At 32.3% G+C, this 17,287-nt stretch overlaps 1 protein-coding gene across 1 annotated transcript; it reads left to right on the forward strand.

Moving 5' to 3' along the window:
- Positions 1–285: 285 nt before the first annotated feature.
- LOC114257956 (nucleic acid binding/RNA binding protein) lies at positions 286–11,456 on the forward strand. Its single transcript, XM_028197781.2, has 8 exons — positions 286–601; positions 2,232–2,300; positions 2,933–3,061; positions 4,396–4,478; positions 4,602–4,677; positions 8,289–8,474; positions 8,747–8,875; positions 10,802–11,456. Exons 1-8 carry the CDS (start codon positions 521–523, stop codon positions 10,964–10,966), a joined length of 918 nt encoding a protein of 305 aa, XP_028053582.2. The 5' UTR covers positions 286–520; the 3' UTR covers positions 10,967–11,456.
- The last annotated feature ends 5,831 nt before the right edge of the window (positions 11,457–17,287 follow it).

A 17,287-nucleotide genomic window follows, 5' to 3' on the forward strand; every position in this document is an offset into this window, starting at 1 on the left:
AAGATTAAATTGCTGAGGGGGAAATCTGCAATGATACTTCAAACCTCAGGGGGAGATGTAATTTTCAAAAGGTGAGGAGAGAATTGTAATAAACATAAACCTCAGGGGATGTCAGTGTAATTTATTCAAAAAAATAATAATAAAATAAAAATTAATTGTACTTTTAAAAAATAATTATTAATACATAATTTTTTTTATGTCCTTAATAATTAAAATCTATAAAATTTATCATTAATTTAATACTTTACTCCCTCAAAAATTAAAATTTACCCCCCTAAAAAAAATAAAATAAAAAATGAATAAATAGCGTAAGGGTTTTTTTCCTTTGATTTGTTCTCTCTCCACGGATCATCCCGATACTTCATCGACATTGTTCTCTCTCTCTCTCTCTCTCTCTCTCTCTATATATATATATATATCACAGAGAGTTTATTTTTTGTGTGTAGAAATCCATTTGAATCGAATAATCAAACATCTGAGAAATTGATTCATCAAAAATTCAATAAACACCATTTACAACATGCAAGGCGGCGGCTCCGAAGAGCTCAGCATAGAAGAACTTGCTTCAAACCTCTCCACTTACAAAGACCAACTTCAACAGGTACCCTCTCTTTCTCTCTCTAGTTTATTATGTCTTTGGATACGTACGTGGCCTTCTCTTCAAGTTTATCATACCATGCCTTCTCAATTTTGTGGTGAATTGGCTTGTTTTTTGAACACCCTTTTTCCTGAAATTTCAATTTTGTGTGTTGTTTTAGTTCAGTGTTATGAGTTTCTGTGATGTGAAATTTTCAGCCTTTGCATTGTTTGAACTCTTAATTAATGAAGTTGAGAGCTTATTGAAGTCCCTGTCAATTCAAGTGAGATATATGTTTTTAGGGTTTGTTTGAATTGTTCAAGTCTTGATGATGTTTCTTGTAATTAGGGCATTTTGGAAGCTTTTGGGTTCTTTAGTTACTGAAATTTCACGCTTTGCATTTTTTGAACTCGTAATTAATGAAACTGAGAGCTTCTTGAAATCCGTCTATTCATCTGAGATATATATCTCTAGGGTTTGTTTTAATTGATGGAGTCTTGATGATGTTTCTTGTAATTAGGGCATTTTGGAAGCTTTTGGGTTCTTTAGATACTGAATTGTGGTGCTTATTAGTATGTAGTCTTGATTCACCTGGGCGGGCCCCTTTTTGAAGCCGAAGTTTGGGGCTTGCTAATATGGGGTATGATAATTCATATTGGTGAAAATTTGTTGGATTGGAACATGTCTGTTGAATGGTTTACTAACCAAAAGGTATTTCAAGTTTCAACCACTCTTTATAACTCATTTGCATGATGGTGACAATTTTTAATTCATCATGTGGCACTGTCATGTTTTGTGGTATCTTAAAAGCTAGAATGAAAGTTGATAATGTTCATTGAATTTTTCTTGGGCTTCTAGGCTAATGGTTCCTGGTGATAGTTTCAAGTAAAAGATGTGTGCCGGGGTGGGGGGTGAGGGGTTGTATGGTCTTGAAGCTTAAATAAAAAGTTCTTATTGGTCATAACTTTGCCTCAAGCTTTGTAGAATGCACTTAGAAATTCTTGAAGAAATTCAAGTTTGTTGGAATGTGTTATGTGAAATGATTTTCTTAACACCACCAAAACCAAAACAAAAATTAAAAGTATACAAAATTATAAATAGTATTTCCCCAAATGGCATTCCACAACTAACTCAAAAATTGAAGTAAAGCAGTTTTTACTGGTTGTTTAAGTGATAGTGTGCAGCAATTAAAGTACCTAGGCATGATCTGTTTCTGTAATCTTTCTTTGGTAAAGCATGGCATAAATATGGAATTATTCAATAGTAAACTATGATGCGTCGACTTTGGAAAGCATCTTGAATGTAGGAGGTGCCAAATATGTTGCCAAATTTTTGGATCCCATCGACTTTGAATTTTCACAAATTTCATCATTCCTACCCTGCTCTAGAATGAAGTCTCTGTACGGTATATACTTATGGGCACGGGCCTATAATTGATTTAACAGTTTAATCAATATGATCCATTTGTTTGTGATGTTTTTCCTTTGTCGGAGTTGTGGGTTTGTGTTGAAGTTAGTTGTGTTATGTGCCTATCCCTTAACCGTACAGATGTTTATGCGACCTAGTTGTAATTCGGGATTGAATTACGTGTGCTCTCTATTCTTCTTGCATATATCTCTTTGTAACGTTTACTTCTTCCCTGCCTATGCATCAGGTCAGAAAGCTTTTGGATGATGACCCTGGAAACTCTGAATATGTGGACATGGAAAAGGAGCTTGCAGAGGTGATCAATATTCAATTTATTCTCATTTCTCTCCTTTCCTTACTTTTATCTTATAGAGATGTCTTCCTTGGGTATTTCATTCAGTTCCTATCATGAAATGTATAGGATTGAACCTCTCTAGTTTGTCATGTGGAGTTGGTATCTGAACATCTGTTTCGGGGAAACAGAGTTTGCTCCCTTCATGCATAAAGGGCTCTCAGATTTGACTATAGGTGATCATTTGGTTTTCTAACTTCTCAGTGCGACTTTTTATCTTCCCCCTCCCTGCCCTTTCTATCTCTCACAATTAATTATCTTTTCTTCATAACAAGTGCCCATGACTAGAGAGGATTGCTTCTTTCTCGAGTTCAAGAGGTGAGGATGTTAATGTTAAAATGAAATTCATAAACCCGGAAATGGGAACACTATGGAGAATTTACAAAATTATTCAAGCTAGATACTTCATCAAGTGTCCATCACTTCTATATTGGTTCCTGTGCAGGTGTGCTATGTGTCGTGATGGCCAGCCTGCCTCGTCTGTCCTGATTTCAGATTTTGACACTGAGATTCTAAGTTGATATTGTACTATAGTCTGATCTTTATAAATAATTATTATTATTTTGAAGGATTTCGCTAAATTCTTGGGCATGCAGGTGATTTCTTTGACAGAAGAACTCTTGGCAACTGCAAAGCAAAGTGAGAATTCTGTATTGAATATTGGGATAGCTGATTATGCATCTCCCAGTTTGAACAATGCCTGGGGTTCCTCTGAGCATGATAAAGTAAATATATTTAAAAGTATCCGTATATTGTCTCTTCCTGTAAGTTGATTAATTTTGTTTGTCTGAGTTTCGTGGGACATTTACTCTATGGCCTATGAAGGTGATCTACTTTAGCATAGGAAAAAGTAAAATATTTGATGAGAAGCAGTGTGCTTCAGGCAATAGATATTTGGAATGCATGTGGAGTTAGATTCCCACGAGTTTCAATAGCTTTACGTAGGAATAGTTTTCAAGTCATTTAGATGGAACACAACCTTTTTTATTTAAGGCCCGTTTCGAAAGAGGCTTTTTGGCTAAAAAAGTTGAAAAGCCAACAAATTCGACCCCATTAGCAAAATGTCACGTCATACACATCAATCACTTTTTCCCTCACAATTATCTATTTAACTAAAAAAAACCATTCCAAACACATTAACTTTTTTCATCTCATAAGAAGGCCAAAAAGTCATTAAAAAAGTCAAGTTCCCAAATGGGCGCTTAGACTGAGTTTGGACAACTGGAAACAATTTTTGTGTCATTCATATATGATAGAATTTCAGTGGGCCTAAAGGCAATAGTTTACTTATTTGCCAATTTTCTTTAATCATTCGAACCTTCCCTCCCTTATATGATAGAAAATGATTTTTTTTTAATTTTATTTTATATTTTTTTATATGAGAATTTGATGAGGCTGAGAAGAAATTGTACAGGAGAGATGAGGAATCTTCTCTAAAGAAACAAGAAGCCTCAAACACAAAAGGCAGTAGGAAAATCTTCAGAGACAGCCTCAAACACCCCAAATCACCCATTGAAGCAAGCCTTTTTTTGGGGGAAACTAATTTTGTTTCACATGATATTCTTCTGTTATACTGCATGTAATGTGGCACCTTGAAAATGGTGTGCCAACTAGAAACTCTGAGCTTTCTCATTAAATGCATGAGACACTGCTTTTGTAGCATGTAAAAATTTTATGTGCACCATTTGTGGTGATATAGCAGTTGGATCATGTGCATAATGGCTTGTATGTATGGCTGTTCTGTTCCTTATCTTCTGCTATCTTGTTATTGCTCTTTGTATTTGGCTTATATGTACATAAAAAATGATACACTGCCTTGAATTTTTTATGTTTTTCGCATTTGCTCATTTGTACAACTCAGCACAAGATATCCTTTTATCCTCGTCCTGATTTGAAGAAGTTGCTTGTCCAATGACTAATTTAGTTTTTTTTTCAAGAGTGAGGCACATGATGCCATTCCCTGCCCCCCACCTTTCTGTCTGTCTGCTTCTTTCCTTGTCTTGGTTGGACACATATATTGGAGCTCATATTTTGTTTTTCTCCCTCTTTTATCAATCAGGAACCAAGAAGCATGTCTGACCTTTCTGACAGGTTTCCTGTTGGCACCAAAGTTCAAGCAGTTTGGAGTGATGATGGGGAGTGGTACGTTACTTCAAAAAAAAATGATTAGAGATAAACAACAAACTTTCCATGTTTATTTTTTTCATTTTCGTATGCTTTACCTTTTTCCTCTTCTTTTCTGTGTTTGATTAGTTGAATGTGCAGGTATGATGCGACAATTGAGGCAATTACTCCAAATGGTTATTTTGTTTGCTATGATGGGTGGGGTAATAAAGAAGAGGTATGATTTTTGTTGTGTTCTACTTTTCAAGTGCATCCTCTTTCCAGATTTCATTTATCCTAGCTTGCTTTAATTTTGGTCAAGGTGTTATTTATTTTGTGATATGTTAATTTTATGATATCGTATTTACCATTTTTTCCCCTTTATTGCTTTGGAATGGGAAAATGTACGGGAAAATCACATCTTTCTAACTCTTATTACTTGTACAAATCAAACTAAATTTGGTAGAAGTTCACACTGATTTAAGTTGATTTGATCATAATTAACAATTTAAAAGTGAAACATTAATTATTATTATTATTATTATTTTCTATAAACAACAAACTGATTTGGTCAGAGTTACTGATTTTTTTTCTTCAAATTAATCTATCATGTAGTGATTAGAATCTTGATGGACATACCAGTGGTTTAGACCACATCTCTCTAAAAACTTTTGACTCTTGTTCAAGTCTTCGGAAAGTAAAGTGAGTTCTTAGTAGTATTAGAACAATGGAAATGTAATCTCATTGAGTGACATAAGAAAGAGAATGTGATCACTCTCTCTCTCTCTCTCTCTCTAAGTGGAGACAAAATAAAGCATCCATAATAAATGCTTACTGTCTGCCCTTGATTCAACACACTTCCACTATAGTGTTAGAGTAGATATTGTTAGTTTCTCTCTTGAACCATAATAATATTAATTAATCAAATCATTTAATGTTTATTTTCCTGCTTCATCCCTTCCTCCTTCACCTACCATCTTCATTGAATCACTGTTATATAAGCCATGAAAATATAAACGAAAAGTTAATTCAAAGAAGTGAAATTTTAATTTTAGGATTCCTTCAAGTTGTTTTGATGTAAGATGAGTGTGGGGAACACTCTTTACAAGCTACACCATCAAAATTGATTTAGGGCAGCAGTGGAGGGCTTTTCTATAAGGCTGATTGATATCTAGTTTTTGTGGACAAAGATCGTTAAAATATATAGCATGAAGGTTTTGTATGGAACTAAAAAAATAGTGGTGGGGCCATTATGAAGCAAGAAAATTTGGAGCTTAGTTCATTGGCAACACCTGAGAATAGTACTTGCCCCCAAAAAAGTACCTGAGAATAGGGACTTTTTGCAGATTTTGTGTTTGAAGTGCTATAGTTGTATAATGGAAATAGATTTGCTAATTGGGAATTTAAGGGTAAAAATGAAGGTTGAGTAGATTTGATTGAGGGCTTTAAAAGGCTTACGATTGTAGAAAATGAGAAAGAGAAGATGAAGCAGAACTGTGGGCATCAAGATTCGCACCTTTATTACTATAGGCATCACACCTAGGGTTATAATTGCATCACATAATCCCAAGTCAGTTTTACAATCATAGAAACTTCAAAGCGACATTGGTAACTATGACATTGTGCTTTAATTTGAATAGAATTATTTAAAACAATCAAAATCCATACAAATCACCGAAACCAAGGAAACTCAGGAAAACCACCAGCCTAAAGAAATGAAATCAAACTACACCTTTTAAATAATATTAACAATTGATTAAAATCAGAAGAACTCTGTTGCCCTCTCTCTCTCTCTCTCTCTCTTGTTCGCTTGGGGTTGAAAGGATGGGTGGAAACTCATGAAATTTGTTTGGAAAATAACATACCAAAGTTGGACTGGGTAGTTATATTCCAACTATTTGATGTAAATATATATATATATATTTTTTTATGACTTTGTTTACACAAACCTATGTTACTTGGAACGTGGATCGTTCCAGTATGTGGAACAGGGTACACAACATGTTCTGAATTATGGTATGATAGGGGTGGACTTGTATAGTTTACACTACAAGAATTTAAGGTACTTTTGAGTAATTTATTTTAACAATTAGATATCTAACAGAATGTGGTTCTTTTTCCAAATTAATCATCTAACAACACATTTCTATGGTCATTGTGACCTATTTATGACGTTTTGCCTTGTTAAAACTAGTACACAATCTTAGGTGGAACTCAACCCCAAAAGCTAGCTTAAGAGGTGAGGGTCCCCTCAGCTAAGAAGCACGGACACTTCTAAGAAGGTGATGTATCCGTGTTTTGTCCCGTGTTGGATACCGACACTCTTCAGACACTTCCCCGACACGTTTTCAACACTCTTCAAAACGTATCCTATTTTTAATTTTTTTTTAAGATTCGGACACTCTTTGGACACTTGGAAGACACACGTATTTATCACTTAAACACACGTGTCTATCAATTAGACAAAGGTGAAACTAATTATAAGTTTGAACAAAACAATTTAAGATACAAAATAAAACAAAAACTATATATATTTATAGGAATTAGTATCATATTGCATCTTTCATTATCTTTGAATGATATATCTATATATATAACATATAATAAATATATAGAATTATATATTTTATGCGTGTACCTATGTGTCGTGTCCTGTATTTTTTGAAAATTGGAGTGTCGACATGTCCGTGTCCATGCTTCTTAGGCTCTCACGCTTATATGCTTTACATTATTTTACTACTTAGGTGATGTGGGATTTCGCTTCACGTCCAACGTGTTCACTCAGCAGCACTTGCGACATGCAGGCTAGGGACACACACCCTACCTATCCCTAAGTGCTTCGGCTTTAACACGGTCTTGGGTAGAACTTAACCCCAAAAGCTAGCTCAAGAGGTGAGGGTGCCTCACGCTTATATGCTTGACATTATTTTAGTACTTGGGCGATGTGGGATTTCGCTTCACAAAAACTTCACTCACCTTAGATTTTAATTCATTATATTTGATACAAAGAAATATATTGAAAAACCTTTTGGGATCATTTTGGATCGCTAAATTTACCGTTTTGGAATGAAAGTGTACCATGGTTCGGAACGTTCAAAAAAAAAAAAAAAAAACAAACATGATTGACTAGGTTATCAGCGTTTTCAAGTAACACTGACACAAACACCAGATAATATTTGCCATATTTTCAGAGAAATATTTTGTCTAAACATACTGAGTGGAAACGACATTACTTCCAAGGCTCCCGGCAATGGATCCAATCTATAAGGGGGTCAACAGCATTACTTGGCTACCAACTTTCTTCACCGTCTATTTATTTTACCTGTTGTCATCACAATTATCACCTTACCTAAGAGCCATAGATATAGACATTGGACACGGATTATGACACGATACAGATACGCTGATATTTTACCATATTGAAACAGTAAGAATTTTTTTTTTGACATTCTCTATATTTGAAAAAAAAGAAGTGTGATCAAAATGTCCCAATATATCTTTTAACTTCGTTCACAAACAAACTGCAAGTTTTGAGCTTTTGAGTACCTAAAAATAAAATGTCTGAAGTAAAAGAATTAATTGGTATACGTCTATATTGTCTTGTAAATCAACATTGTATCGAATTTAATCACTAGCTTTCAAGTTATTGTATTCAAACTATCAATGTATTTTATGTGTGTCTAAGTGATGGGCATGTGTGTTCCCAATTGTTTGAAGAATGCCCGGTTCTATAAAATTAAAAAATAAAATAAAAATTAATAGGACAGTTTTCACGATAAGTCCTTAGATACGTCACATTTTTAGAAGTGTTTATGCTTCTTAATGTGGTACTAACTGCAATAAATTCAGGTGGATCCTGCTAACATTAGGCCAGTTGAAGAAGGGGTTGTCAATGCTTTGCTGGAAGCTGAGAAGGTAGCTGAAGCCACCAAACAAGATATCAAGCGGAAAATTGCACAAGCTGCTGCCTCAGACTTCCAGTCACGAACTTTACCAGAAAAGCTTCGTATAGATCCTAACGACCCTGAAGATGTGGTAAGTATGTTGATTTTGAATAAGCTGCCTGGTTTATCAGATTCCAAAATCCCAATATTACCGTATAACTTGACAAAAGAGAGAGTCTAATTTGTTGTTTCCCATTTATACTTTCCTTCAATTGTTCCTATCTACTCACTCCAAGAAAATCTATTTTCTTATTTTCCTGGTTGGTAGACCATTTTTGGAATCCAGCTTTTTCCATTATTGTTTTGCTTAATTTCTTTTCTTTTTTAGTTTTTATTGACATTTGTGAGCCCTATTATTTACAGAAAGCTACCAAACGTAAGAAGATACATGCTTTTAAGTCAAAGATGCGACTGGAGCAACTTGAAGTCACACAGAATAAAAGACAAAATGCTTGGCAGCAATTCCAGACAAACAAAGGCCGAGCTAAGAAGGTATCCTCCATGACCTTTTTTGAACTTGCAAAATGAACTATTGTAATCTTTCATAAAACCTTCAATTGTTATGGAGGTCATATAACTACTCATCCATTTACAAACATGATATAATGCATTGTCTTTTAAAACAGAAGTGAACTATGCTATTAAATTTCCAAACTGATGTCTCATATTATTGTATTCAAAGTCATTAATTACAGTGCCTCAATCCGTCACCGTGGCTTTCTGTGACAACCATTGTTTCGCTAGAGTGTTTTTCATATGGGACAATTGAATGGCAGATAGTTCAACTTTCAATTTTAGAAGTTACTAGACATTTTTATTTGGATTATAGTCCCAGTTGTTCCGTCATGTTTAGTTTGCCTCAGATTAGCTAGGGATGGCAATTTGCTTTCCCCACCCCATTTCTCCCATCCCCTCCCTGAGTATATTAAACAATTAACTTTTATATGTAAATTTATCTATATATAATGTAATTTGTTAAATATAATAAGAGGGGAAATTCTATAATACACACTTTGAAGGACAACATGTAAAATAAATTTGGGGGCAAGCCCTCACAGACCCTCTAGCTTTATGCAAATGAAGTTGCTCTTCTTAGACTTGAACCCATGCATGCTTGAGCAAGGGCGGAGCCAATATTCTTGTTCATTGGGGGCAAAATCTTGCCTTCCTAATTGACAATTGAGAAATACATTTTTGATTCGAGAAGATAAAATTAGGGCTTACAACCTAAATAGATCCCCATAAAATAAAACAACAAATCGAGAAATAAACACTGCATTAAAAAAAAAAAAAAACAAAAAACCCAGGGACCAACCAAATTTGTGTGTGTTTATTCATGTTATTCCAATTACTTAAATAACTTAGACATCAATGCACAAACTCAATGAATAGTAAAGGGTCCCTAGTGAAACAAAATTAAGAGGCACTCGAAACATAGATATGAATATATGGTCATGTTTGAGAGCAGGCAAAGTCATAATCAATGGTGCTCCATTCTTCCCCAGGGGACTATATAAAAATTTCAAATTTCAGTGGGGGATTTTCCCCACTTGCCCCAATGTTTGTCTGCCTATGTTTGAGGAGTGACGCTACAACTACTGCACAAAGCAAAGTAGTGAGCCGGCACGTAGAACAGAGTTCAAATAACATAAATAGTCAATATTTCATATATCTTGTTCATCAATATTCAAGTCTAACTACTTTCTTGTTTTATCACTAGTTTTGTTAGCTATGCATCATTTATATTGAGTGCTTGGCCTTACTTTTCTTTGAACTTATTCAATCCTCTAACATTTCATCACTGTTCCTTAGTATTGTCGGCTTACAACTATAGTCATTTGTGGGATATGGCTTGCCTATCTGAGCCTTCTCATTTATTTATTGTTAATAAATAGCATCTGATTAGAGAATTTGAGTAGCATATAATATGAGCTTACATTCTATCTTTCCAATCAATTCATGTTAAGTGTGATCCATCTTATGTATGAGCTATAAGTTGATTAGTGTAACTTCATGCCAGTGCAAAATGATTTCCTGGGCATGTTTTTATTATTTGAATGCCATATATCAAAATAAGTTTGTGAGGCATTGGAATCTAATGTGGCATGTGATTCAATAAAAATTCCATGTCTACATGGTAATCTGTAATATATCCTTGTCAGTATGTATGCAAAGATATGTTTTAGATGCACGTTAAGTTTGTTTCTCAACTGAAAATTAATGTGCTTTTCCATGATGTATATGGGGGAAAATTGCATAATCTGTGCTCTCACTACACATGGAAAATCTCAATAGCCCTCTTGTGAGGCAAACAGCATTCAAGCAGATATTTCATATTTTTATTGAACTTTCTGGCTGTAAGGTTTTTTTCTTTTCTAATTTTGAAGGCCATGCCTAATTTATTTTCTAAATTCCCAGATTGGTTTTTTCTCCGGTCGCAAGAAGGAGAGCATATTTAAGTCCCCTGAAGATCCAAATGGGAAAGTTGGAGTGACTGGAAGTGGGAAAGGTTTGACAGATTTTCAGAAGAGGGAAAAGCACTTGCATCTCAAGGGGGCAAATGGAGACTCTGGTGATGAATAGACATATAATTGAGTTGCTCTGAGTTTCTTCAGTGTCTGTATGGTTTATTCTCTATCTGCTTCTTAGTCTAACTGGCCAAGCAATTTGGCAGAGAATTGCATATATGAAAAGTGCACCATCTGAGGATTCCTCGACTTTGGAAGTGGATTTCTAATTAGAATTTTTGGTTTCTCTCTTAATCATTCTTGGTTTTTCATCTTCCGCTACTCAAATAATCCCAGCTTTCATTTCTGGTATTTTTTTTTTGGGCGGGGGGTCTTGGGGTTCAAATATATTCCCCTGAGATGCTTGTTTATTCAGGTGATTAGGATGCAAGGATACTAATTTAACATTAACAACCATGGAATAGAGTCTGACTGAAACGGTGGTAGTTGTATGATATACATGGATTCACAGTTAAGAGTCTCATTGTTACATGATGCAACTTCTGGTAACACCTGTGCTTCAAAGAGTTATTGAGAGATCGCGATTGCAAATATTTTGGTTAGAATATGAAATGTTGGAATCTGGATGCACTTGATATGGTGTTATTTTATGGTATGAAGCAATAATTTAGATTGACTCCAACTTATGTAAAGTTGCTTCAGTTGCTGCAATTTGGAACTTTCTATAATGTCTTGTTTGTTTTTTGGTTTCTCCTTGAATTCTATGGAGGAAAAACATCTGTGTCTAGGAAGAATGAGGATGGAACGTGCATTCCTAACCATCCTGTATTTATTGAGATGGATCAACAATTGCAATCTGGTGGTGATTTTAATTTCTGTTTATAGAATGTTAGCGAGTTAGTAAATTAGGTTAACACGGCTAGGTGTTTAATGTTTTTCCATACACTTGAATATCAAACCTTATTTAAGAAATCTAAGGTACAACTACTTTGGCTCCCTCTCTCTTTTGAACATCAGATTTTTTCGACCATTGTAGTTTTTCACCATAAGAAATCTATTAGTTAAATTATCATGTTGATTTGAGTTATATATGAAGATAATTATTATTTTTTTATTTTTCTTTCTTCACTCAAGCTAATAAATGCAGAAAAAGATTTTAGGGTAAATTATATGTTTATTACAGTTTTTCTCCTCATCTTTTGGAAATTACGTCTCCTTCCTTGAGGTTTAAAGTTTAATTACAGATTCTCCTTAGCAATTAAATTTTTTTAAATATCAATTTTGCACTCACTGGGTAAATTATATTGACACCTCTCGCGTTTTAAAAATTGCAATCCCCTTCCTAAGGTTTAAAGTAGCATTACCAATTGTCTCATCAGTTAGTATTAGGTGGAAAAAAAAATTCATTGGAAAAAAAAATTATTTGAAAAAAAATTTTGTTAATAAATTTTTTAAATTTCTGTTTAAAAACCAACGTAATTTTTTTTTTTTGAATTTATGTTTTTTACTCAAATTTACAAACTGAGACAACTATTTATAAACAAAAAAAATTATCAACAAAGTTTTTATGACAGTTTTTAAAATTTTTGTAAATATAAATTGAAAATTGAAAACGAAATAGTTACTAAACATGCTTCAGATGGTAAAAATGTCGTAAAATTAACAAATAATTAAATAAGTTATCAACGTAAGAAATGACTTATCAAAAGATTCTTAGGCTATGTATGGTTTGATTTTTAGAAAAAAAAATTAAAAATTAAAAATTAATTTGGTTAAGAAATAAAAAATAAAAAATAATTATCATTTTTATGTAATTTTTATCTTTCGAGTGGTTAGAAATAATTTTTTACAAATTAAATTGAAACAGCTATACGTATGTATATATCTTGCTCAAAAGTTAAAATGATAATTATTTTTTACCCTTAAATGATATATTTTTTTATTTCTTAACCAAATTAATTTTTAATTTTTTTAAAAAGCAATCTAAAAATCAAACCATACACCCCCGCTCGTACCCAAGTTCCCGAGCCAAGGCAACTTTGGTGATGACGGACACGTGGCCTTTGGCACGAGTCAGGGTTTCCTAAATTTTCTAAAATAAAATATTTAGGTGGTGACTCTGTAATCTGGTAAAGCAGTCTATGTTTGACGCTTTTTTATTTAAAATTGATTTTCCAAAATCAATTGCCAGATTTGGACTTTTTAGTGTTTATTAGTCTCACATTACACTTTGTGAGATTAGATTCAGAACTATGACATGAGTCCGAACTGTAGAAAGACCAATTTGCGCTCTCTCCGAAAGGGGGGCGAGTGAAGAAAGTCGGGTCTACAGTTTCTGGAGCCTAAGAATCATTTGATAAGTCATTTCTTACGTTGGTAGCTTATTTAATTATTTGTTAATTTTATGACATTTTTACCATCTGAAACCTATTTGGTAACCATTTCGTTTTCAGTTTTTAATTTATATTTACAAAAATTTTAAAAACTGTCATAAAAACGTGTTTGATAATTTTTTTGATTTATAAATTGTTGTCTCAGCTTGTGAATTTGAGAAAAAAAACGTAAATTCAAAAAATGAGTTTAAGTTGGTTTTTAAACAGAAATTTAAAAATTTTACTAACATAATTTTTTTTAATAATTTTTTTTTCAATTATTTTTTTTTTAATGAATTTTTTTTTTCAATTAATACTAATTGAGGGGGTAATTGGTAATGCTACTTTAAACCTTAAGGAGGGGATTATAATTTCTAAAATGTGAGGGTTGTCAATGTAATTTACCTAGTGAGGACAAAATTGATATTTAAAAAAATTAAATTACTGAGAGGAGAATTTGTAATGAAACTTTAAATCTTAAAAAAAGAGATATAATTTTTAAAAAGTGAGAGGAAGAATTATAATAAACATAAATTTCAAAAGGGGTCAGTCTATTTACCCAAGACGTTAACTTTTTTCTGTACTTGTTCACTACCCTTGTCCTTAGTGGCTTTTTGGGTAAAATGAGGAGAAATAAAGTGTTTAGTTTTTTGGGTTTTTTGGCATTTTAAGTGTGCTGAGGGAAGGTCAGAGGTTAGAGCTGCGGTGATTTTTTTTGTTATAATTTAATTTTACTAATAAATTAATATCTTATAGTTTTGAAAAAAAAAAAAGAAAAAAGAAAGAAGAGTTCTTTAATTCATTTATATGATTTTTTTAATGATTTTATTTATTTATTTATTTTAACTAGAATGTGTCATTGCCAAATGAAACCGGATGTGCCAAGGTGAGAGAGAGATTTAACAACCAAGAGTGGACATATGCATTATACTGTGACATAGAATTTCGAGTGACTAAATCATGTTTTGTTGTAGCATAGCAATTGATCTATGTAGGGGGATAACAAAATGGGTTTCAATTATAGGATGTTGAGCCTGTGTTTGGCAAGGGCTTTTTCAGGCTTTTTTGGCTATTTTAGCCACAAAAAACAAAATAGGCTATTTTAGCCATAACAAACAAAACATCACATCCAACCTATAATCATTACTTTCTTCTCTCACAAAAAAAGTCAAAAAAGCCAAAAAGCCAAAAAGCCCTTCCCAAACCAAGCTTTTTAGCCCAGGCTAAAATAGCCAAAAAAGCTAAAAAGCCAAAAAGCCAACCCACTTCCCAAACGGAGGCTGAGCCATGTTAAGTAATTTATTTATTTTTTTAAAAAACCTTTTTAAACCTTTCATCAGGATTGATGTTTTCTGCATTTGGCCTAGTGATTATGTAACACTCTTTGTGGTATAAGATCTCGAATTCAACTCATATGAAGAGGAGTTTGATACTTTTTGTGGTGGTTTATTTCAGACTATTAATCCTTTTGGATTTTTTATTATTCACAAATTAAATAATTAGATTGCTTTGAAATTTAATTCTCGAAATGGGACAAAACGCAAGTACGTTTTTATTACGTTTTCATCATAATTTTATTTTATTTTAAAAAAAAATTCAAATAAAAAACTAAAAACATATCTTATAAGTACGTTTTTATTATATATATTTTTTTCTCCGTTTTAGATTTTAGGGGTTTCTTTTCTTTCATCGCTCTGTTTCTGTTTTTAACTGCTGTTGATAAAAAAAATTTCATCATTACAATAATTTTTTTAAATTTTTTTGATCGTTCTCTTTCCTTTTCTCAAAATTGAAATTTATTATTTTTTTTCTTTTATACGTTTTCATTGGGTTGAAAACAACGGTAATAAAATGCTGCAACTATTACCAAAAATAATTTAAAAATGCGCTTTCAATATGGAATCGACAAAAACTTATGTTCAAAGCAATGATAATAAAATGATAAAAATGTTTTTAAAAAAATTATGTTGAAAGTGTGTTTTGTCAATACAATTTTAATACATATATATATATATATATATATATTTATAATGCAAAGCGTTAAAAAAAATTTAACTGAAAGCACTCAATATGAAAGAAAATTATGTTGAAAGAGAGATGAATGAGGGTGATTGAGAGACGTGGATAAAAAAAAAAGTGTATAACAGTAATAAAATGCAAAGCATAAAAAAAAAAAAACTAAAAAAAAAAACTAAAAGCGTGTTTTTAACATAAATAAAAGATTTATTTGTAAGAAAACACGTTTTATTTTAAAAAAATTATATTGAAAGTGTATGTTGTAAATTAAAAAAAAAATATTTACAAAATAAACTTTCTATTTCAACGCTATTAAATATTTTTTTAAAAATAAAATTGTATTTACGAAATACGCTTTCTATTTCAACATGCTTTCTATTAATTATTTTAACAAAAAATTTATGATGAAAATATATTTACAAAACACGTTTCAGTTTTGTATTAATTATTTAAAAAAGGGACATTTTTTCATAAATCCTTCTATATCTATTTATGTTCCATTAAATCTAAATTATTTTTCTTATATTTCAATAAGTATTATGGGTGACATACTTACCAAAATATCCCTAATAATAATATTCACATTATTAACGTGAATGTTTTGTGATATAAACATTCACACTGTCAATGTAAACATTCACACGTCAATGCGAATATTCACACTGTATAATATGAATGTTCAGATCACTAAATTGTTAAGCGTTTAAAAAATATTTGTAAAGCTAAAATTGTCCATAAAATATCATAAATATGAGAATTAGGATTTGGTAAATCAAATGTCCAAATAATAAGGCTTATTAGAATATGAAAATTTGAAAAAAGATTTTCTCATAAATTTCTCTTAAAAAAAATTATGATGAAAACGTAAATACGCTTTCTTAATTATTATTATTTTTTTAAATTTCAACATAAAAGGTATTTAGCAACCTAATTATTTAATTTGTGAATAAAAAAAACCAAAAGGGTTAATGGCCCATTTATTTCTTCCCTATTATGTGAGCTTATGTAACTAGTAGTAGTTGTATTGGGCTTGGGCTGGTTCGTTTATTAATTGTTACACTTTGTTGATTTTTTAACTAACTATCGTGAGCTCGTGATTTATTTGATGATATAAATATTTCTTATATTTATAATTACTCTTTTATCTATTGATAAAAAAAAAATCAGATTCGTGAAAAAAAATTAAAAAATTAAAAAATTCAATAAATATGAAAAATACAAAAATATATATATATATATATATATATATATATATATATATATATATATCAGTACAGCTTTGTATTTATTAAAATTTTAAAATATTTTTTCACAAATATTTTATTTTTTAGATTCATCAAGATTAGATGCATCTACAAAAGTAGAAAAAAAAAATTCTTAAATATTAAAAAAAAATAGTAAAAATAAAAAATACAAAAAATAAAAACAATTCTCAAAAAACTAGTCCAAACAAAATAAGATGAATTTTAGGTTATCGAAACGAAACGAAACTCAACTCATACACAGGCCGAAATAACATTGTCCAATTCACAAAATCGACTGCAGACAATTCAGACCCTAGGAAGAGAGTTTTTTTTGGCATAAAGACATTTTCAAATACTTTAATTTTTTCACCTCATATTTTAACCAAAAAAAAAAAAACAGAAGTGATTGATAGCTCGAAAGAAAGGCCCCCGAATCCCCCCGAATTCAAAAACGACGTCGTTTCGTCGTTTTTATTTATTTATTTTTTTCAAAAGAAGAAAATCAGAAGAAGAGAAGGAAGAAGAAAGAAGAAGAGAAGGAGGAAGAAGAAGGAGAAAAACTGGAGGGGCCAACAAAATCGGGCCGGAGGCGGAGGCAGGGCAGGGGGCGAAGGCAGAGGCGGGGGGCAGAGGCGGGGAGTGCGGGGCAGAGGCAGAGGCGGAGGCGACGGCGAGGCTGCGACGAGCTGCTGCGACGATCGGCCGATCGACCTGCGATCGATCAGCGGCGGCGGAAGCGGAGGAGGGGCCCTCTCTCTCTCTTCCCTCTTCTCTTTCTCTCTTTCTCTCTTTCTCCATTCAGGG

Source organism: Camellia sinensis, chromosome 5 (genome assembly GCF_055761805.1).
Source record: "Camellia sinensis isolate YWXY chromosome 5, ASM5576180v1, whole genome shotgun sequence".
In the NCBI taxonomy this organism is placed as follows: domain Eukaryota; kingdom Viridiplantae; phylum Streptophyta; class Magnoliopsida; order Ericales; family Theaceae; genus Camellia; species Camellia sinensis.